Source organism: Corticium candelabrum, chromosome 7 (genome assembly GCF_963422355.1).
Source record: "Corticium candelabrum chromosome 7, ooCorCand1.1, whole genome shotgun sequence".
Taxonomy (NCBI): domain Eukaryota; kingdom Metazoa; phylum Porifera; class Homoscleromorpha; order Homosclerophorida; family Plakinidae; genus Corticium; species Corticium candelabrum.
This window is the reverse complement of record NC_085091.1, coordinates 8,348,747-8,368,041: the sequence shown is the minus strand read 5'-3', so window position 1 is coordinate 8,368,041 and position 19,295 is coordinate 8,348,747. Positions and strand designations below refer to the sequence as shown.

The 19,295-nt window shown below is 40.6% G+C and overlaps 5 protein-coding genes and 1 long non-coding RNA gene across 7 annotated transcripts; 4 read left to right on the top strand and 2 right to left on the bottom strand.

Moving 5' to 3' along the window:
- The first annotated feature begins 1,881 nt into the window (after positions 1-1,881).
- Positions 1,882-5,457, top strand: LOC134181827 (piggyBac transposable element-derived protein 4-like). Its single transcript, XM_062649094.1, has 9 exons — positions 1,882-2,078; positions 2,313-2,384; positions 2,622-3,065; positions 3,125-3,272; positions 3,332-3,603; positions 3,665-3,817; positions 3,943-4,208; positions 4,262-4,749; positions 5,422-5,457. Exons 1-9 carry the CDS (start codon positions 1,882-1,884, stop codon positions 5,455-5,457), a joined length of 2,076 nt encoding a protein of 691 aa, XP_062505078.1.
- Positions 5,458-6,509: 1,052 nt separating this feature from the next.
- LOC134182108 (mitochondrial 2-oxoglutarate/malate carrier protein-like) lies at positions 6,510-9,807 on the bottom strand. 2 transcript variants are annotated; one of them, XM_062649447.1, is made up of 10 exons: positions 9,665-9,807; positions 9,535-9,596; positions 9,368-9,458; positions 9,147-9,230; positions 9,000-9,043; positions 8,854-8,932; positions 8,706-8,796; positions 8,542-8,632; positions 7,832-7,983; positions 6,511-6,735 (listed from the first exon to the last, which is right to left on the bottom strand). In XM_062649447.1, the coding sequence occupies exons 1-10, from the start codon at positions 9,724-9,726 to the stop codon at positions 6,592-6,594; spliced, it is 900 nt and encodes a 299-aa protein (XP_062505431.1). In that variant the 5' UTR covers positions 9,727-9,807; the 3' UTR covers positions 6,511-6,591. The 2 variants fall into 2 exon arrangements, with proteins under 2 accessions (XP_062505430.1, XP_062505431.1); XM_062649446.1 differs by having other exon boundaries at positions 6,510-6,735; positions 8,706-8,932.
- Positions 9,808-9,812: 5 nt separating this feature from the next.
- On the top strand, positions 9,813-11,957 carry LOC134182109 (ubiquitin recognition factor in ER-associated degradation protein 1-like). Its single transcript, XM_062649448.1, has 11 exons — positions 9,813-9,873; positions 9,975-10,125; positions 10,185-10,217; positions 10,277-10,398; positions 10,464-10,594; positions 10,662-10,734; positions 11,212-11,280; positions 11,337-11,447; positions 11,502-11,590; positions 11,646-11,739; positions 11,806-11,957. Exons 1-11 carry the CDS (start codon positions 9,871-9,873, stop codon positions 11,866-11,868), a joined length of 939 nt encoding a protein of 312 aa, XP_062505432.1. The 5' UTR covers positions 9,813-9,870; the 3' UTR covers positions 11,869-11,957.
- Positions 11,958-12,931: 974 nt separating this feature from the next.
- LOC134182596 (uncharacterized) lies at positions 12,932-16,299 on the top strand. The gene is made up of 11 exons (XM_062650024.1): positions 12,932-13,274; positions 13,928-14,047; positions 14,119-14,190; positions 14,262-14,363; positions 14,429-14,512; positions 14,845-14,876; positions 14,945-15,022; positions 15,078-15,203; positions 15,265-15,333; positions 15,396-15,462; positions 15,788-16,299. Exons 1-11 carry the CDS (start codon positions 12,968-12,970, stop codon positions 15,940-15,942), a joined length of 1,212 nt encoding a protein of 403 aa, XP_062506008.1. The 5' UTR covers positions 12,932-12,967; the 3' UTR covers positions 15,943-16,299.
- A 454-nt stretch (positions 16,300-16,753) lies between these two features.
- Positions 16,754-18,347, bottom strand: LOC134182006 (E3 ubiquitin-protein ligase RNF181-like). The gene is made up of 5 exons (XM_062649317.1): positions 18,133-18,347; positions 17,822-17,908; positions 17,567-17,602; positions 17,078-17,351; positions 16,754-16,975 (listed from the first exon to the last, which is right to left on the bottom strand). The coding sequence occupies exons 1-5, from the start codon at positions 18,345-18,347 to the stop codon at positions 16,916-16,918; spliced, it is 672 nt and encodes a 223-aa protein (XP_062505301.1). The 3' UTR covers positions 16,754-16,915.
- LOC134182008 (uncharacterized) lies at positions 17,922-18,720 on the top strand. The gene is made up of 2 exons (XR_009970248.1): positions 17,922-18,072; positions 18,141-18,720. It is a non-coding gene; the product is annotated as an uncharacterized LOC134182008 (long non-coding RNA).
- Positions 18,721-19,295: the final 575 nt, after the last annotated feature.

The following is a 19,295-nucleotide window of genomic DNA, read 5'->3' as shown; positions in this document are numbered from 1 at the left end:
TAGAGGTCTCTAGCACAGGCGCCTTTTCATCACTTACTTCTCAGGGGCACCTAAATTAGAGATTTGACTGTAGATGGCTAAATAAAGCCAATAGAAGGATGGGGGCTGGGGGAGGCTGGCTGGGGGAGGCTGGCTGGGGGAGGCTGGCTGGGGGAGGCTGGCTGGGGGAGGCTGGCTGGGGGAGACTGGCTGGGGGAGACTGGCTGGGGGAGACTGGCTGGGGGAGACTGGCTGGGGGAGACTATACCCAAATATTTTGGGCGTGTCACTTCGCTTCAAGCAGAACTGTAATTTTAACTTACTAGACAGTGACAGTTCACTTGCGAGTACTTTTTGGGGGCGTGAAATCACGTGCTCACCCTTATCTCCGCATCCGGTTAGTACCCGGCTTACATCGGGCCGTTTTCCCGAAATGAATCCTTACTTTCTATTCTCAAATTATAGCTTAAACGAATCGCTAATAAATTCTCTTTCGAATGAGCTTACTTTCAACCGTCTACGTTCTATCAATCTCCAGATATCGCAAGTTATGTTGACGTCACACCCATGGTCACATCTGGCCACGTGACTTTGCCATTGAATATCCGTCCTTCTGAGCTTTGTTAGCCAATCAAAATATTTGTAGCCGTTAGACACACCCTTTGGGCGTGTCTATGCATACGGGAAAGATTTTAACAGCGCATGCGGCTTCGTCACAATTTTGCCGAGACGCTGCATGGTGGTCTGGTCGTCCATTGTTCTTCGAAAGCATTTCGCCAATACTTTGGAGGCAGAAACAACATATTCAAACGTTTCTTACGTGTGTTTCGTGTCGAAAGCATCATTTGAGGCCGATACAATGGAGAACGAGTGAGATTTCCGTTTGTAAAGACAGCGATGACACGCCTGCGCTGTAAGTACATCATTGTCATGTCTAAACGTTTCGTTTTTTTGCAACATCTTTTCAGTAAGCGTTTTTGTAGCTGTGTTGCATGTTTGGCCGCCAGCCGTTGGGGATTATTTGAGTTATGCCCATAGTAACCGCTTGTTCTCTGTTGCTATGGCTATTTACCCGTATGTTTTGGTTAGGAAATGATGTCTAGAACAATCGTTCCAACCGTTTTCTAATATTCTATATGTTTATTAGCTCTCCAGACGGCATTGCAACGTACAAGAAAGCAGATCTTTTCTATTGTGAAGACAGCGGCGACTCAATTAGTGTAGCGTAAACAGGAACTTGACATGAACGCATCGAAACAATCATCAATAGCTATGAGAATTGTATCATTCGAAAGCGCAATTAACAGGCTTTTCAACGGTGTGTGTTTTGTAATTTTTGCTTCTATATTGTGGCTACAGTTCTAATAATTGGCAACTGGAATGTAGATTACGTGCGCGCGCTACGTTAAATTAACATTCTTGGTGATATGTGATAGTGATATAATAGTGACACGTGATAGCCGGAATCCTAAGGTAGCTGAAGGGCTAGCCCTTCACCGACCGTCAATTATTACGTGCGCGTACTTTAGGTGGGCGTGGGATCACGTGCTCACCTTATCTCCGCCTCCGGTTAGTACCCGGTTTAGATCGGGCCGTTTTCCCGGAACGGATCCTTCCTTTTTATTTTTAAATTATAGCCTAAACGAATCGCTAATAAATTCTCTTTCGAATGAGCTTACTTTCAGCCTTCTACGTTCTATCAATCGCCAGATATCGCAAGTTGTGTTGACGTCACACCCATCACTTCCGCCCACGTGACTTCGCCATTGAATATTTGTCTTGGTCAGCTTTGTTAGCCAATCAAAATATTTTAGCCGTTAGACACACCCTCTGGGCGTGTCCATGCATACGGGTATAATTTTAGCGGCGTATGCGGCTTAGTAGGAATTTTTGCAGACCACGATGTCTGAGCGCTGCAGTGGCTTCCCTGGTTCTTTGTTTGCCACTGATCTGGCGGTGCGGTTTCAATGTGAAACGACGGCCAACGAGGTTTCAGACGAGGACGACGCTTTGTTAACGTCTGACTCGTCACCGGACAACGACGAGACTGAGAACGAGGAAGATCTTCCCGGAAGCGAACACAGCGATGACGCTACTCTGTAAGTCTAACGGTTAGAGGTAAAATTTTGCCGTTTCTTTGCTATATGCTGTTCAGTAAACGTTTTGGGAAGTGTTTTGAAAGTTTGGGCGTTGACCGTTGGAAAGAATCTAAGATATTCGCATAGTAACAGTGTTTGTCGACGTTGCTATGGCTACGTTCCCGGATGTGTTTGTTGCAAACGCAATATATATCAATCTGCAAACATTTTCCTAATATTATATGTATTTCTTAGTTTACCAGACGAAGCTGCTACGCTCAACGAGGAAGATCTTCCCGTTCACGTTGACAGCGATGACGACACTCTGTAAGTAAAACAGTTATGTATGTAATTCTTTCGTTTTGTCGCGATGCGCTGTTTATTAGACCGTTTCTTGTAAATTGTTTGCAAGTTAGCTGTTTATGCTGTAAAGATTTTGAGTTATGCGCATAGCAACACACGTATGTCGTGGTTGCTATGGGTAGGTACCCGGATGTGATCTTTTGCAGACCTAATAATTTGCTGTCATGCAAACATTTTCTAATATCTTTATACATTTCTTAGCCCTCCTTCACCTCAACAGCATTCTTTGCCACCTCCTTCATCTCCGTCTCACTCTACTACACCACCTCCAGTTCTACTACCTTCCAGCCCATCTTTTGTTTCGTCGTCATCATTGTCAACCTCAAGGTCTCGTCGTTGTCCTCGTCAGCCTCGTCAGCCACGTCAACGGCTAAGGATAGCCACTCGTCGGCCTCAACGACAGTTGCAACAGCAGCAGTCGTCTGATTCCGAGCCTGAGCCAGCCGAACACCTTGATCGCCGCTCCGAACCACTGAACGTCCAGGAGTTGTCTGAATATCCACCTATTGATACATATCAATTGAATCTACCACCGTTTCAACCATTCAGGCAACCTGGATTCTACCCTCCTCCAACATATCCAACTGACGCCCTTGGAGTCTTCAAACTGTTCTTCACCGATGATATGCTGGAGACTATCAGAATGTATGTGTTTGATGTCTTTTGTGTGCGTTTGTTATATAATACATTATAATGATTTTTAGAAACAGCAATATCAACGGTGAAGACAGTTGCAAAAAGACTTATCGTGGAAGATCAGAAGGGCGCCGAGGAGAGGGGAGTTTTCGTTCAGTGACGCTTGCGGAGATGAACTCATTCATAGGGCTCATAATATACATGGGAATTGTAAAGGTATGTACTATAGCAAAATTCCTTAGTAGTTTCTCCTTAATTATATATGTATTTATAAGGTTCCCGAGCTCTGTGAATACTGGTCCACAACCTTTCCATTCCACGGATTGTGGGCCAGACGGTTCATGTCACGCAATCGTTTTGTCGCTATAATGTCGGTCCTGCAGATGGAGAATCCTCGCACTGACAAGGACCGAGGGACTGACCCATTGAGAAAAGTCAGAGGCCTCGTTGAGGCCATGCGCTTCAACTGCATGAAATATGGTCAGCCCCATGCCCGTGTCTCACTTGACGAGCGAATGGTTAAAGCCAAAGGTCGCTTTGGCTTTAGGTATGTAGAAATTTCTAACATAAAAATTAGAAATTGACTAAATTATTTTTGCTGTTATTAGGCAATACATAAAGAACAAACCCGTCAAGTGGGGAGTGAAGTTGTATTGTGTATGCGATTCAATCTCCGGCTACACATACAACTTCGAGATATACACGGGCAAAGAGCGACAATCATCGGATGCGGCGACGACAGCAGCAACAGCAGTAGCAACAACAACAACTGCTGCAGCAACAGCAGCAGCAGCAACAACACCAACTGCTGCAACGCTGCAGCAACAACAGTAGCAGCAACAAACACAACTGCTGCGACAACAACAACTGCTGCAACCACATCAAGATCGGCTGGCTCGGCTCGGAAACGACGGAAGACGACACGTCAACCAGCGGATGACACAAGTGTGATCCATCGTACGGTCATGCGTATGATGGATCCTCTCCTTGACCAGGGGTACACTGTATACACAGATCAATTCTACACATCAGGACCTCTGTTCAAGGAGCTTTACAATCGGGGTACGATGGCTTGTGGTACAGTCCAGGAAAATAGGAAGGGTGTTCCTCCAGAAATGAAAACGCCAAGAGTCTTTGGCAAGTCACCACGTGGTAACCATAGCAATTAATTTTATTAGCAAATACAATTAATAGTTTTCTTTTAGGTTCATTTCGCTATCACCGCGATGAAGAACTATTGGTGATTCAGTGGGTGGACCGAAGCGTGGTGACGGTTATGAGCACCCTTCATTCTGGACACCGTTATACTCCCTGCGACAGATTTACCAAGGATCGTGCAAAGTATGACGGGCACCACAAGATCACGATTTCCAGACCTGAGGCTATTGGTGACTATAATGTGCACATGGGCGGAGTAGACAAATCGGATCAGATGATCAAATACTACGAAGTCCTGCACAAGAGCCTCAAGTACTGGAAGAAGATCTTTCTGCACATGATTGACTTGGCCGTATTCAACAGCTACATCATGTTTACTGCCCTTCAAAAACAACATCCTCAAGATCCACTTCTCAAGAGGAAAGGGCAGTATACGCAGAAAGTCTTCAGGTGTGAGCTTATGCGAGGGTTGGCTGGAATCGATATTAACGAACCTGTACCACGATATTGTGAATCAAACAAAAGGGTGGTACAGGTTCGGCCTCAACTCGATTACGAGCATCAACAACAAATACAAGAACTGCAACGCATTATATTACAGCAACAATTGCAACATCACCAAGACAACCAAAATATACAACAAATGCATCAACAACAAATGCAACATCAACAAGACATACAAATATTACAACAACAAATACATCAACAGCAAATGCAACATCAACAAGACGTACAACAACAACAACAAATGCAACAACAACAAATGCAACAACAACTCTTACAACAACAACTCATACAACAGCAACAACAACAATTGCAACAACAACAACAACAACACTTACAACAGCAGCAACAACAACAACAACAGCCAAACCCTCAGCAAAGCTCACACATCCCGATTGTAACAGAGCGGCTAGTACGTTGCATTGTTTGCTACCGTGAAGGTAGAAAACACACCAAAACACGGTATCGGTGTCAAGAATGCAACGTACCCCTCTGTGTGTCATCCGCTAACAGACGCTGCTTTGCAACATACCATTTGTGACATTAGGTGCTTGGTGAGCAATCACTTGTATTTGTATATATAATTTTATATATATATTTGCATATATATTTATCTATCTGTTTTGTATTTATTGTATATATACATGTCAAGTAGACTTAGCTTTTAGTTGACGTAATGTCACTAAGAAGTATATATGTACAGAATAAGAAATTTTACGCGCAAGGCATACAGATATAATTGGAATAGATGTGTTGAGTTGAAGTTTTGCTGTCAAGTAATTAGACTAGCATCAACAAATCGAAATCAAATATTGAAACAGTTGCCAATAGTTACAGAAACTGTATCATATGAAAGCACAATTAATATGCTTTCCAAACACGTAGAAATACGTTTTTTAAGTTCTAAAATGTGGCTGCAGTTGCAACTATACGTAAGCGAGAACTTTCTTGCGCGCGCGCGCTAGAATATTATAGGCGTGACATTAGTGCAAAGGTCACACCTGGGCGTGATAAATTGTACAAGGGCTAGTGCTAAAATTAAGACATGCTTCTACGTCTTCTAGCCAATTTACTATTCTCTGCAGCATACATATAGATTGTCTAGTATCTTTAAATTTCACTGGCTTAGGCATTGCTATCTAGACGCAAACAGTCAATGAGTAAAAAAAGTTTGCCATAGTCAAAATAGGGTATTCCCCTCTGCTAGAATTGGATATCTAATTTCCTCTTCTCATGGTAGAAAGTGAACTATACTGTATTATTATTACTAGAAGTTGGTTAGTTAGTTAATTTGTTCCACTTTTCATAAGGCATTTTCTCTAGAGCGTTTCTGACGTCAGGGATATAACATGTGACTAGCTAGCCAATGGCAGAGGGGAATATCCTACTTTATTTCTAAAACTCATTATGCTACTGCTACATATATATATATATATATATATATATATATATATATATATATATATATATATATGTATAGGGAATATTTGTTCCATAACTGTTAATAATAACTGTTCAAACGGTACCGTACGATCTCTATGCTGCAGAGCTCATTGGTCACTTTAAAAAAAATTTAGTAGTCACTCATCCACACATCCACACAGTCACAAACCAGAAGTCAGCTATACACTTTGAGTATCCTACTCGCCAAATCTCCTAACCTTTACAAAGTCCCGTTTATGGCTCATATAGCTGAAATAATATGTGTGTGGTGTGTGGTAGCCCTGCAGGTAGCTACTAGTGTGTGGTGTGGTGTGGTGTGGCATGGTGAGTGTGTGGTTTGCGCGCGCATTACACTAACACCTTAAAGTTTGATTTAAGTCTTTCAATTATCATGTCAAAATTAAAAATTAAAAATTAAACAAATACAAGGTCATAATACATAATATAACTTCTTCAGCTGCTCCAAAACGATGAAGGACAAAACAGTATGAGGTCCAATACGCAAATAATATGGACTAAAACCTTTCCAAAGACTGCGAAAGCCTTCTTGATGAGCAGTCTTCACCCACACATCCTGCAATTGCATAATAAAGTCATACACAAACACTATTGGGTCCATAGATGTGAATGTCCAAGAAGTCAATCCTGCAAAGATGTATCCTATAATCAGCTTGACTCTACAAGTCAATCATGGTTGTCCAGCCATGTGGTCATTTCGTCTAGCAAACAACTAATTGCCACACATTTTTTCTAACATTATGACTATTTGATTTGACACAACAAATTAAAAATAATTGCAATACATGTACCAACAAACCAATGACATTTCAAAGGTAAGTAGGACTCATAAAGCAAAACTCTCAAGTCAGGCTGGTCTCCTGCCAACAATTATATAAATTATAAAATGTTAGCTTTAGATAGATTTGAGCAATAAAGAATGCCACGCAGGTTACCACAAAATACCACACTCACTCAAGTGTGTCTCTCAAAGTTGAAAAGACTAAAGGCCTGTCCACACTGGCAACTGGATCGCGATCCGATCGCGATCCGATCGCGATCCAACCGCAACGCTGTCCACACTTGCAACTCGATCGCGATCCGTCCGATCCACATCGCGAGGTGGATTCGATCGCGATCCGATCGCGATCGGTTGAATCCAATTAGAAATAGTGGGCGTTACCTTCACGTACGCTACGCGTGTAGTCGGAACATCTAACACTCCTCACTCGTCTTTGTTCTCGCTCACCTTACGTCGCTGTATCAACGCTTTCTACAAGCAAAGAAACCACACATACACATCGGTCATCAGTCACGTGATAGCGAAATGAGGCGGAGGTATCGTTTTCAAAGTGCAGTGTGGACGCTCGCTATCCCGATCGGATCGCGATCGGCAGGATCGCGATCGAATCGCGATCCGATCGCGATCCATTCTGGTCTAGTGTGGACAGGCCTTAATAGTCAATATCCTGCTTCACTAAAAAACACTAAAAAAGCCTCAAAACTGCCAAACTTCATTGTGGCCAACACGTGGTCAAAAAGCAAATGAAAAGAAAGTTAATGTCTAGGAGAAGACCACAAATGCTAACTAGCAATTTCAAATAAACAAAAATTGTAAAACTTCATCAAAGTCAAAAAGAGTGCTTAATTAGAGGAAATTACAGAAGTCCTACCAGAACTCCTCGATACTGTGGAATGCCGTCAACATGTCTCATGTTTTGTATCCTAGTTTTAGCAATATCCAGAGGCATAGATGATAAAGCTGTCACAAAGCCACTAATCATGCTTGCACAGAAGTGACAACTGATGCCGTCTTTAAAAAAACCTAAAACAGAACACAATTATACAACTGTAGAGCATGTATGCATCAATTGCAGTTTCTGGTGGTAAAAATTAAAAGTCTTGCATGTCTCCAATAAAGCAAATTAATAAAGCCAAAAACAAATTTCAAAAATTTAAAATTCACATGCTGTGAAGTCACTTTGCATTTGGTCATTGAAGGCTGACCAAAAAAGTTGAATGACATAAATCATCACTTTATCACAAAGTGCAGTTTAGGCTATATTACATGATACTCCATTGCGTTTCTAATTTATATATTTTTATATTGAAAACAAATAATCCCCCAAACAATTCCCCAAACACCCCAAACCAACAAGTCTTACATATTTAGTCTTACATATTTAGCCATCCCCTGTCAAAGTTGGGAAAAGTCCCCAAAATCAAAATCTAGCTGTATCTATCTGAAATCTTGAGCAAATCATTCTAGAATTATACTGCATGAAACAAACAAACAGAAAGTTGTGTTTCTAATTAATTAGATCTAGTGATGAAAGTGACCAAACATAACACACTACAAGCCATATCTCTCTCTGTATCTTACCTGTTGACAACAAAAGCTGCTTTGATTGAGAATACGTAGCTAGCTGAGCTGCATTCACAACCATTGCACGAAACACAGTTGGACCACAACCCTAAATCCCACTTCAATTAACAGTGTGTCAACAGCCTATAGTTTAATTAAGTTAAACCAAAACGTTTTCTGACCCTCCACATTGTGAATACACCTTCTTCTACGCAAATCCTATACAAGGCATTGAATACATTTTTGTATCCACGTCTCTGCTCAAGTGGAAGACTGCAAGAAAGATAACAATCATTCAGAAAACGTAAATAGCCAATCAGTACCCTCAACCTGCCATCTACAGTCATTCTTATAAGTGATATTTCGGCGGGAGTACCAACAACTGCACCGAAAGCACCAGCAGTTATTCCTGCATTTCATGCACAGTCACTTAACCAGAAAAAATTACACAGCATTCCTGTTGAGTCCCATCCTACCACATAAAATCTTCGTCGTAAAACTCGGTGGTTGACCATCAGGACTACATTAAAATATGAACAGTATATCATGTTACCATGCAAGTAGCAAACAGTACACGAGTGTTTCAATTAAATTATTTATTAATAATGAGCAGTCATTTATACCTTTGCATCATATCAAACAGTGTTGTATAGACACCTAAACGAGTTGTAGCATATGTTGCTTGTCGGAAAAGGCCAGCTGTCAACCTACAGCACAGTTGCAATTAAACTTATTTATATACGTTTATATATATGGTATATAATAATTATATATATATATATATTGTTATATAAAATGAGTTTAATTAAGTAATTTAATAGTGTACGTGTACAGCCAAAATTACCCAGTGTACAAGCCAAGAAAGCCTTCATTTCTAAGTACGCGTGCTAATGCGTGAAAGCTGGTCTTGTTCTTCTTTACAGCACCGCCTTCGCCTAAATGAACGCAACAATTTCTAGTTAGCTACAACGCATGCAACTTATCGTTGTCACATTGTAGTGTCGAACGCACCACTCAATTGCATTCTGCTCTTTACTAAATCGAATGGATGCACAAACATTGTGGCTGACATGCTACAGTTGTACAGAATTTCCACAATTTAATTCCTACATTTCTGACGTAATTTCCCAAATGCACTTGCCCTGCTGTGCCTCCGAAAACAAACTTTATGCCTGTGGGTAAAGGTAGTTTAGTAGACGTCATTCTGTAGATCAACGGAAGAGCCGTACGGACCAATGTTAACGTGCAAGCCCACAAATGCGACGTCCGGTCCTTGAGAGTACCTTTGATATCAACTTCGTGATTGTAAGTTTACTTCTTCTGAAATGTCGCTGTAATTTTGGCTATATGGTATGTCCAGTTGTCACATAATAGTTTTTTTGTATCGTCATAATATCTTGTGTCGTTGGTCCTCATGAGGTGACAGCTACTAAACATTTTACTTTCGTTAGGCTGTATTTGGTGGTTTCGGTTTGTTTGGAGATGGTGTGCCAGAAGGGTTTCCTCGTCCTGGCGGTGGCGTTTTCAGACAGACATACAGAGCTTTCTCTGTTCTTTTATTGCCAGGAGCTGAACGGCAAGACGTAGAACGAGGAGGGAAAAGTATAGGCAGACAGAGAGACGTCACGTGGTTCCATTGTTGATGATGTGGTTTATTGCAGTTATAATGCCGCCATCGGCTTTGGATCAGCTTAGTGAGAGATTATGGAATGATTTGGTTTGTGGTGTGGTTCGGATGTTTTCTTGGTTGTAGCTCGTCTTAATATCGTCTATCCCATGTTGTTCAAACTTGTAAATGAAAAGTCGAATAGGGTGACTCACTGTGGAGTATTGGAATTTGTAGCTGATGAAGGTCGAATTTATCTTCCTTATTGGGCAAGTGGTTTGTTTGTCTGTTTATCACTTGTGCGTGTATATATATTGACAACTGCATTCTGCAGATGATGCGTAACTTACTGTTGGAACAAGGTGATCTCATTCAGCTAGAGAGCACAGCATTACCAGTTGCCACATTCTCTAAATTCCAACCCCAGCAAACAGAATTTTTGGACATCACTAACCCTAAAGCTGTGTATCCTTCTTCAAGGGTTACGTGATGTTCATTCATATTGTGTTAATGCCTTGACATATATAATCAGTCTTGAGAATGCATTGCGATCATTTGCATGCTTAACGAAGAATGATCTTTTGGCTATACAATACAACAACAAGGTGGGTGTGTTTAAGTTCATTTGCTAGTCTGCACTTCGGCTTACATTATGTTTGTCCAAACTAGTCAGGTCTATCATTCGAAATGTTATATACAGTAAACTAGACAGACTTAAATGGTATGGCTATTGCTTATTAATTAAAGAAAAGAATGTTAATTTTGTGGTTAGACATCATGTGTAGTGAGATGGACACTGCTGTGACATGTGCTACCATCAGTTTAAGGGTGCACTTCTCTTACCTAATCCAGCTCATCCAGCTAATCCAGCCAATACGCGGAGTAGATGGATTAGCTAATCTATCTAATCTAGATTAGCTGGATTAGGTAAAAGAAATGCACCCTAGGAATCCTGGAATGTGTGAACAAGCAATGAATGTTGGTTGTTCATAAACTCAACTGTTATTTGTTGTTGATAGAATGGGATCAGCTAGAATTTGCTGTTGGTCTATCATTTGTGTTTTTGATGACTTGTTGTGCAGACGTATGAATTAATGGTGATGGAGGTAAAACCAAGGGATGCCGTGTCAATTATTGAATGTGATATGAATGTATGAGACATACAAATGGTTTCGCTGTTAGTTATGTTGACTTATTCAAATTGCAGGTTGACTTTGCTCCACCTGTTGGCTACAAGGAGCCAGAATATGTCAAGCCAAAACCTATCACTAATGATGTAGTGGCAGATGGAGTTGCTGTTGTGGATGACCAATTTCGAGTAATAAGTGGAAGTTGTCAGTACCTACTGTAGATGATTTGTTGGTTGGTATAGGCTTTTACTGGTGCAGGACAGCGTCTTGATGGTAAGAAACCAAAGCGTTTGCCAGCAGTTGCATCAGTTTCTACTAGTGGTCCAAGAAGGTATATGGTACCGAATCTCTCTTTTGTTTCTGTTAATGACTCTAATCAATCTCAGAGGTATTCCAAACTATGACTATAAGAAAGGAAAGCTCACTTTTCCTAAAGCTGCTTCAATATCAAAAGTTGAAGAACAAGGAGAAAGTGCAGAGGTTAGTTGGTTATGTGTGAAGTGTGCTTGGTGTTTTCTCTTTATTGTGTTGTTTGTTTGTGTTCAGTGTAGTACATTTGAGCCTTTCTGTGGACAGGGAGCAACAATTAGACAGAAGAAGAAACACTGACAGTGTTACATACAGAGAACATTGTAATGAGTAACAAGTATTTGCAAAGTTGACTAACATATGATGTAAAACAAGATATTAGCAGGGAATGTACTTGGCGAATTGTCGGTTTCATTATGAGTCACCGCCAGTATAAATTCAATAACATTTTGCTCTAGTACGAATGTTATTTGACATCTCAACCAGGTGCACTAGGTATCACGGGATGTCCCAATACCAAAGACAAGCCCAGACAAAAAAACTCAAATTTACTTTCTGCCATATGTACCCAACTAGCAGGGAGGTAAAGATTACAGCAACGATGCCAATAGAGAAGGACTTTCAAGAAATCTGTACAGCATACGCGAGAAAAACGCTATTGGGAGCTCAGCAAAGATTGGAAGTATGCTGCTGAATACAGATCTGTGGATACTTCTCACCACTTCCTCAAATTTTGAATGAGGTGCCCAAAACTACAGATAGAAGATAATAAATATCAATAGTCCAAGATATGGAATCGTGGATATCTTGGTATACGTTCTTCAAAGAAAACGGCAAAATTCTTACCAATATTTTGTCTTGTACACATAGAGATCAATTTCACTTTTTATCAGACAAGTTTAGTCTCAATCTCTACCAATCAAGCCTCCCTGCTAGTCAGACCTGACTTCATTTGTTTCATTTGCAATGTAGTTATATATCAGCATGAAAAAGGGAGAAGATTGCTGCTAGCAGTATACATACAGTATAGGACGCCCTATATGATCAGTGAAGAATTTGTATATGACAAAAACACTTCCATGATTTGCAGTTTGCAGACAAGTAATGCATCATACTGCATGTAATCAAGCTATAGCTTTATATGTCTACCACCTTATTATTTAGCCGTAAACTGCTTGCAATGTATGGTAGTCATCTTCAAACTCAAACAAATGCCTGAAATGTATTCACATGGTGTTGTCGTTGCTTTATTGCATACAGTAGTGTAAACTAAATTGTATAGCCTCAGGATATGGTGGGGCGTCGCCGTCTCTACCATAAACTGCATACCAACAATGTACTTTCGAGACGTCATGCTGACACTGCAATAACGACTTTCAGTTGTCTACATAGGAGCTGTATGGGTGATGATCCTTGGGCGTCATTACAGAAGAATTTCGTGGCTCTGTCAAAGAAACTAGAACTAAACGAAACTCTGACAAGCATTCTCTACCAAGAGGGTTTCATTGACAGCCAAGACTATGACCGTCTCAGATCTAGCGAAAGCCACAGCAGTAAAGTATACTTATTGCTTGTAGATCGCCTACCGCGTCAGTCCAGCGGTCGCTATAGCTTATTTTGCGAGTGTTTGAGAAAATCTGGACAAGATCACGTCGCTGATATTCTGGAACCAAGAAAACAGAGCGATTCTTGGTCTAACTCGTCAGGTGTGTCTGTATACTGTAGTGTATACACGTTTAGTCTTGCTAATAATAAAGATTAATAATTAGTTCAACTAAACGAACATGACTGGAGGCTAGCTGTCAATACCATTACAAATATTGTGTGTGTGTGTGTGTGTGTGTGTGTGTGTGTGTGTGTGTGTGTGTGTGTGTGTGTGTGTGTGTGTGTGTGTGGTGTGTGTGTGTGTGTGTGTGTGTGTGTGTGTGTGTGTGTGTGTGTGTGTGTGTGTGGTGTGTGTGTGTGTGTGTGTGTGTGTGTGTGTGTGTGTGTGTGTGTGTGTGTGTGTGTGTATGGGTATACATGCATATGTGTACCTTGGTATCTAACCAAATCTAAAGCCATCATGGAAACAGCATTATTTTGCCCTTTATGTGACAAACTGTATCTACCATTCGAATACAGGCTTAGCATAGCATTCTAGACAGACAGACATTGATAGAGCAAACATATCGGCACTAACAACATTTACCTCACACACATGTAAGCAGGAAATATCGCCCTATTGCAAGTATACCAGAACAATTGTTTAGGCGTTGGCATTCTGTGATTTTATGTGTTGTTTTGGATCTATAGAATTAAGTATAATTTTTGGTGTTACGCTATAAAGATAAATCTTATGTTTAACATTTGATTGCAGGTGCTAGCAGCACCCATCTGATACGGAAGCTAGTGATTCCAGGGCAGTCAAGCGATTCCCGCGAACTTGTAGATACCAGTGTTTCTTTGAAGTTTGGAAAGTCTATGGCCATTTCTACAAGTATGAAATAGTCTGCTTGGTACTGATTCATGTCAAACTGACATCACTAATTGTCATCTGGTATGGCAAAGGTTCTCCTTATCTTTCTCACGTTCAGACTTCAACGTCTTTGTTGCAAGCTAGTCCTTTCCAAGATGTTGATAGTAAGACAAGACAGACTTACCTGACACACTTCTGGGAGCAAATGAAACTCATTAATTTTCTCAATGTCTAGGTTCTTTTTTTCGTTCGGGATATATGGTTGAAGGTCAGGGAAAGCTGTCATCTAGTGTCTATGGTTCTGGCAACTCATTGTCAAGCCTTCATCAATTTTCTCGTAATAAGTTTTTGTACCTGAATTTTACCATGTGATATTTATTGCTTTTGTAAAACTGTTGTAAGGAGGACACAGTACACCACAAAGCACATCTATGTCTGCCCTTCAAATTTCATCAGGAAGTGAATCTCATTCAGCACATCGACAGGGTATAACTTAATTAAATGCATTTGCAGATAAGTTTATGCATATGTAGGGAGATATAGCCAGTTTATTGACGAGGGTGATGAGGGGCTTTACAAGAATAGATCTAGCGATAGCCAAAGGTAATCATCCAGAAGAAAATGGCCCTCATGACCAGGCCCCATGGATAACGGCTCCCAACCATGCATTAATTGATTTGTTATGCCTCGATGCACATAACAAGTGTGTGTGTGTGTGTGTGTGTGTGTGTGTGTGTGTGTGTGTGTGTGTGTGTGTACGTGTGTACAAATATATGGTTTATGTGTCAGCATGGCTCTATATTGCACTACTTTTGCAGTTTCTGATCAAGATCCGGCATCTTTACAGGATGTATGACTTGTTTATTGAGAAGTACATGCAGGGTTGTGAGATTTTTTGCTTTTGTACCTTCACAATAGACTCCACCATCAATGGTGCCAGAACGTCGATGCACCATGTGTCCAACACTTCAAAGGAAAGTTTACCACTACAAAAAGGTAAATGTTTACTAAGTATAGCACATCTGAGTGTATTGGTAGTGTTGGTGCGAAGGACATAGATACAAAAATTGAGCAAATTGTACAATTGGAAGAGAAACTATCAGCAAGAGACGACTATTGTTCTACTTTGGAACAAGCTGTACAGGGCCTAGAACATGAATCTTCTATTTTGATTCAGGTATGTGTGTATCGCTACAGCAGTAGTAATGATCTAGATGTTAACATTCAGTTACAATTAGGAACGCTCTGCCATGATTGCCAAATTTCAGTCATACTCTGTAGCCGCAGGATCAGCAACTAGCATTTCTGTACCAAGTTTCACCTTTTCACTGTTTATTTCTAAATTGTTTGACATGATTTGATCTGGAAGGAGAAACTACCACAGTGGACTCTTCGTGAGATAGACACAGATCACAGTCTCAAACCCACCTCTGAAAGTAAGTGTAGAGAATAGATTCATGAGATGTGGTATAGGAACCTGGAAATCCAGGAGTGTTTCCAACTTTTTGTATTCATTAGCAAAGATATCTGGTTATATTAGCTGACGATTTGTTTGTACACCTAAACTGCACATTAGATGCTTTAATCTCGATCTTTTTCACGCACCTTGAGGTTACTGCCTTGCATTGGAACCCACACATTTCTAGGAAAACTTGAGCCTTACATTAGAGCGCACTTGCCTATGATTTGTGTTCCACATGGATGAAGGCATTTGTATTTCTAAGTATGTCAAGGTGCATAGTAAGTGATGTGTTGACACAGGTCCGTCACTGTCAGTAAAAGATCAATTCTATATCATTCATATGTCAATTCAAAAATGGTTTGCTGAACATGGAGAGAATGGAACAGCACAGCAACTCTACCAAGTCATAGCCCAGCAAGGCAACAAGCAACTAGCTGACAACTTGTTTTCCTAATGCAGTACAACAACCAGTACATTGTTATCAGTGAATCGATTGAATAACGAGTTGACTTGCAGCATTTGAACAATGAAATGGTAGATGCTATGCATTGCAATAAAATGATCCGACTGTTTTAATTTTGTAAATTACTGTGAGACTACAATGAATTGTAGTACTACATACTTGGCAACAGCTGGCGACAGTCATGTATTGCTTGATCAAAACTAAATTAGAGTTCTTTTAGTTTCAACTAACACTTCCAAGTCTCTCAGAAGTTTATAATTGCCACTACAGTATATTCTATATTTTTGGTTGTGTATTAGCTACTCGTTTCCACATAATTTGAATAAATGTATGGGCATACTGTGTACACACAAACAGATAGACAACAAACAGACATCCTACAAAGTCAAGAAACAAGATACATCTCTTTTAAGAGGTTCTATTGTATCTAATCGAGTCATCGGTAATCTGCCTAGAGTCAATTTGGTTTATCTTTTTATGTATTGTCAACACACATTCCTGGAATTTGTATGTATTTAATGTACACAGTAAGGATGGCAATTGATTGGCTAATTGCATATTGTGGAGAATCACCCAGTGTTGTACACTGACCTCATTGGACATGGCATGTAGCTAATACATGTAGTATACCAATCTTGCACTTAACGATATAATTACAATGCTATACTACTTGACATGTTTTTGGTACTCCAAGTGACCAGCATATCTCAAACTGTGGCTCTGACACCACTTCTTACTGTTTCATATTCAAGCCTGATTTAAGGCAAAACTCATTGACAATAAGTGCCACGTGGGCTAGAAGTGCACTTAGAAATTTTGTATTTAATTCCTAATTTAAATTGCTCTGTAGCTGCTACATTTTCATCAGTAATTTCATGTAATACTGTGGCTAGCAATCAGTAAAGGAAAGTATTTTAGATATACTACAAGCCTCAAATGTGTTCATCATACTGCCAGTCTATGATCAACTGTACATTGAATCATGCAGTATTTCCATTTCCTGATCACGAACTTTGCATCTTTCCTGTAAACAGGCAATAACGATAAGACAACTATAACTCATTATTATAGTTATTTATTGTCATATCCATTCTCTATTATATTCATTCACCATTACTAATCAAACCTTTTCCTTCCTGTAACTCTCATAATCTGGATCATCAGTGGCCAACTCAAATCTGCATAACGGACACGAGTTGGTTTTACTGAGCCACGGAATGATGCATCCATTATGAAATCTGTGCTTGCATGGCATCATCACCACTTCCTCATCCACATCAAACGGCAACAAACACACAGGACACTTCTCAGCTCGTGCCACATCAGAAGACACAACAACATCACGGGAGAGGCTAGCAATGGCAGCTTGACTAGCAGGGGGAGCAGGACGTTCAGTCACTCTAAATGGCAAGAGCCAAAAATCATGGTTTGACATAATCTAAGTTTCTGTTGCAGGACATAGACACATTCAGGAGTCATATGGTTGTGAATAATGCATTTGGATAAATACTTCCATACCACATACATTAGTACTGTATGTGGAGATCTACCGGTATGTTTCAGAAAATAACGATAATTGTATGTACTGAAAACGTGGCAATAAATGACAATTCACCCTGTCAAGTCAATTTCTCCTCCTCGCAAGTAAATCCTAAAAAACACAATAAAAATGATGTTTAATTCCAGATAAACAAGCTGTACGTAGACACTTTCAACATAAAACTAGAACAAGAATACAACACACACGCGCGCGCGCACGCACGCACGCACGCACACAACAATAACAACAACAACAAACAAAACTCGCCAGCTATGCATTGATCTGCCATCAGAACACAAAATCTCGCAAGTTGGATTTTTGCATACTCACCTAACAAACTCAAGAAGGAGATTTCTTCCTCCACGACAGTCATGTTCGTCAAAATAAGACGCCATCACAACAACAACACAATGCGACCTGAAAATCACACAGTCACTCCAAGCAAACGATGCGGTGACTCACTTCGAATGGTTATACGCATGCGTAGGGCGTACAAAGTTACGCAAGCGTATTGATATCAAAATTAGTAATAGCTATGCCTAGATTATTTCGTTCAAGTCGCAACGCATTTAATTTCATCGGTGAGTTTTGCGGTTGCAGCGTATGCAGGGAATCAAAATTCTTAACGTTCGCACTCTTACACTCGTAGGTCGTCATGGCCACCGATCTCAATCTCGATCTGTTCGCCGACGTTTCCCTTCTCTCGTCGGTGGTCATGGACCGAGCTATGTGGCGTCCCTGGCTCCCCGGGGGGTTCGTATGCGAGCTCTGAGACGTGTAGACAACAAGTATGGAGCTTGTTTGTGGACGAGCTATGAGGCACTGCTGACCACGTCAGAAGCCGATTTGACGTCATATGAGAGGAGTTTGCTTGCTAGCGCGCGCGGCGTGCTATCCTTATTGGGGTTAGACAGTGGAAAGCGTTCGAGGAGGCGCTTATTTTGACTTATGTGTTGGACTTGTTGAGGACTAGATGCATGGAAGGTACAGCGGAAGGGTGAATGGCAGCCATGCTTCAAATCAAGGGACATCTACTTGTCCGTGTCTACGTCGAGATGTCCATGGAGCTGATTTTCATATAATAGAAAGACTTAAAGTGTTTCAGATGTAACTGTAGCTGTAGCCGCATGAATAATGTACAGTACAGTACAAGTTTAGTGACTCAACTGACTCTGCATGCTTTCTTGGTCGTTGAACTACTGCTTGATGCTTGGAAGCATAACTTGGAAGATTGGCAGGTAGTTCAGAGATACAACCAGCAGCAAAGTAATCAGTGAATAACCATACCATAAATTAAAATGTCGAAAGATCTTCATCCCTGACAGTTCAACCTGTATGACCATAACCATCCACGGGCCTCATTTGGGTAAAGGCGAGGTGCTTATTGTATGATTGCATTGTTCATACCATGCCTGGCAAAATCAAGCACAACAAACATGCAGCTCTGTAGACTGACACTGCATGTAGACAACATTTAGATCAAACACGCCCCTTTGCTGTTCATGCACCAGTTTACACTCTGAATGCTAATAATAAACTGAATTAATTCTGAACTTGATGTAGTCTATTACACATAACTTTATCAAGCTACACTGAGATGCCCATCCTACGGAGGCAGTTGTTCAAATGGGTAACATATTTGTGACTAATGGTTACAACAAGCACGTGACACACCTGTAATGCCTCGTGACTGTTAATAATTAGATGAGCTCTCTCTTGGACATTTACGATATTAAGATATTGTAGATCTGAAAGTATTATTAGTATGCTCATGACCTACTACAATAGAAAGCCCTCTGTTTGC

Coding starts and splice junctions, on each gene's coding strand:
- LOC134182109 (XM_062649448.1), top strand. Junction 10,595..10,661: donor ATCACTAACCCTAAAGCTGT/GTATCCTTCTTC, acceptor ATATATAATCAG/TCTTGAGAATGCATTGCGAT. Junction 10,735..11,211: donor CTATACAATACAACAACAAG/GTGGGTGTGTTT, acceptor CTTGTTGTGCAG/ACGTATGAATTAATGGTGAT.
- LOC134182108 (XM_062649446.1), bottom strand. CDS start 9,726: ATGACGTCTACTAAACTACCTTTACCCACAGGCATAAAGTTTGTTTTC. Junction 8,633..8,705: donor GTGTATTCACAATGTGGAGG/GTCAGAAAACGT, acceptor AGTGGGATTTAG/GGTTGTGGTCCAACTGTGTT. Junction 6,736..7,831: donor CACAGTATCGAGGAGTTCTG/GTAGGACTTCTG, acceptor ATGCAATTGCAG/GATGTGTGGGTGAAGACTGC.
- LOC134182006 (XM_062649317.1), bottom strand. CDS start 18,347: ATGACGTCAAATCGGCTTCTGACGTGGTCAGCAGTGCCTCATAGCTCG. Junction 17,909..18,132: donor GGCCATGACGACCTACGAGT/GTAAGAGTGCGA, acceptor TGTGATTTTCAG/GTCGCATTGTGTTGTTGTTG. Junction 17,352..17,566: donor GGAGAAATTGACTTGACAGG/GTGAATTGTCAT, acceptor CTTGCCATTTAG/AGTGACTGAACGTCCTGCTC.
- LOC134181827 (XM_062649094.1), top strand. CDS start 1,882: ATGTCTGAGCGCTGCAGTGGCTTCCCTGGTTCTTTGTTTGCCACTGAT. Junction 3,066..3,124: donor ATGCTGGAGACTATCAGAAT/GTATGTGTTTGA, acceptor AATGATTTTTAG/AAACAGCAATATCAACGGTG. Junction 4,209..4,261: donor CTTTGGCAAGTCACCACGTG/GTAACCATAGCA, acceptor GTTTTCTTTTAG/GTTCATTTCGCTATCACCGC.
- LOC134182596 (XM_062650024.1), top strand. CDS start 12,968: ATGGGTGATGATCCTTGGGCGTCATTACAGAAGAATTTCGTGGCTCTG. Junction 14,191..14,261: donor TCCTTTCCAAGATGTTGATA/GTAAGACAAGAC, acceptor CTCAATGTCTAG/GTTCTTTTTTTCGTTCGGGA. Junction 14,513..14,844: donor TCATTCAGCACATCGACAGG/GTATAACTTAAT, acceptor CTACTTTTGCAG/TTTCTGATCAAGATCCGGCA.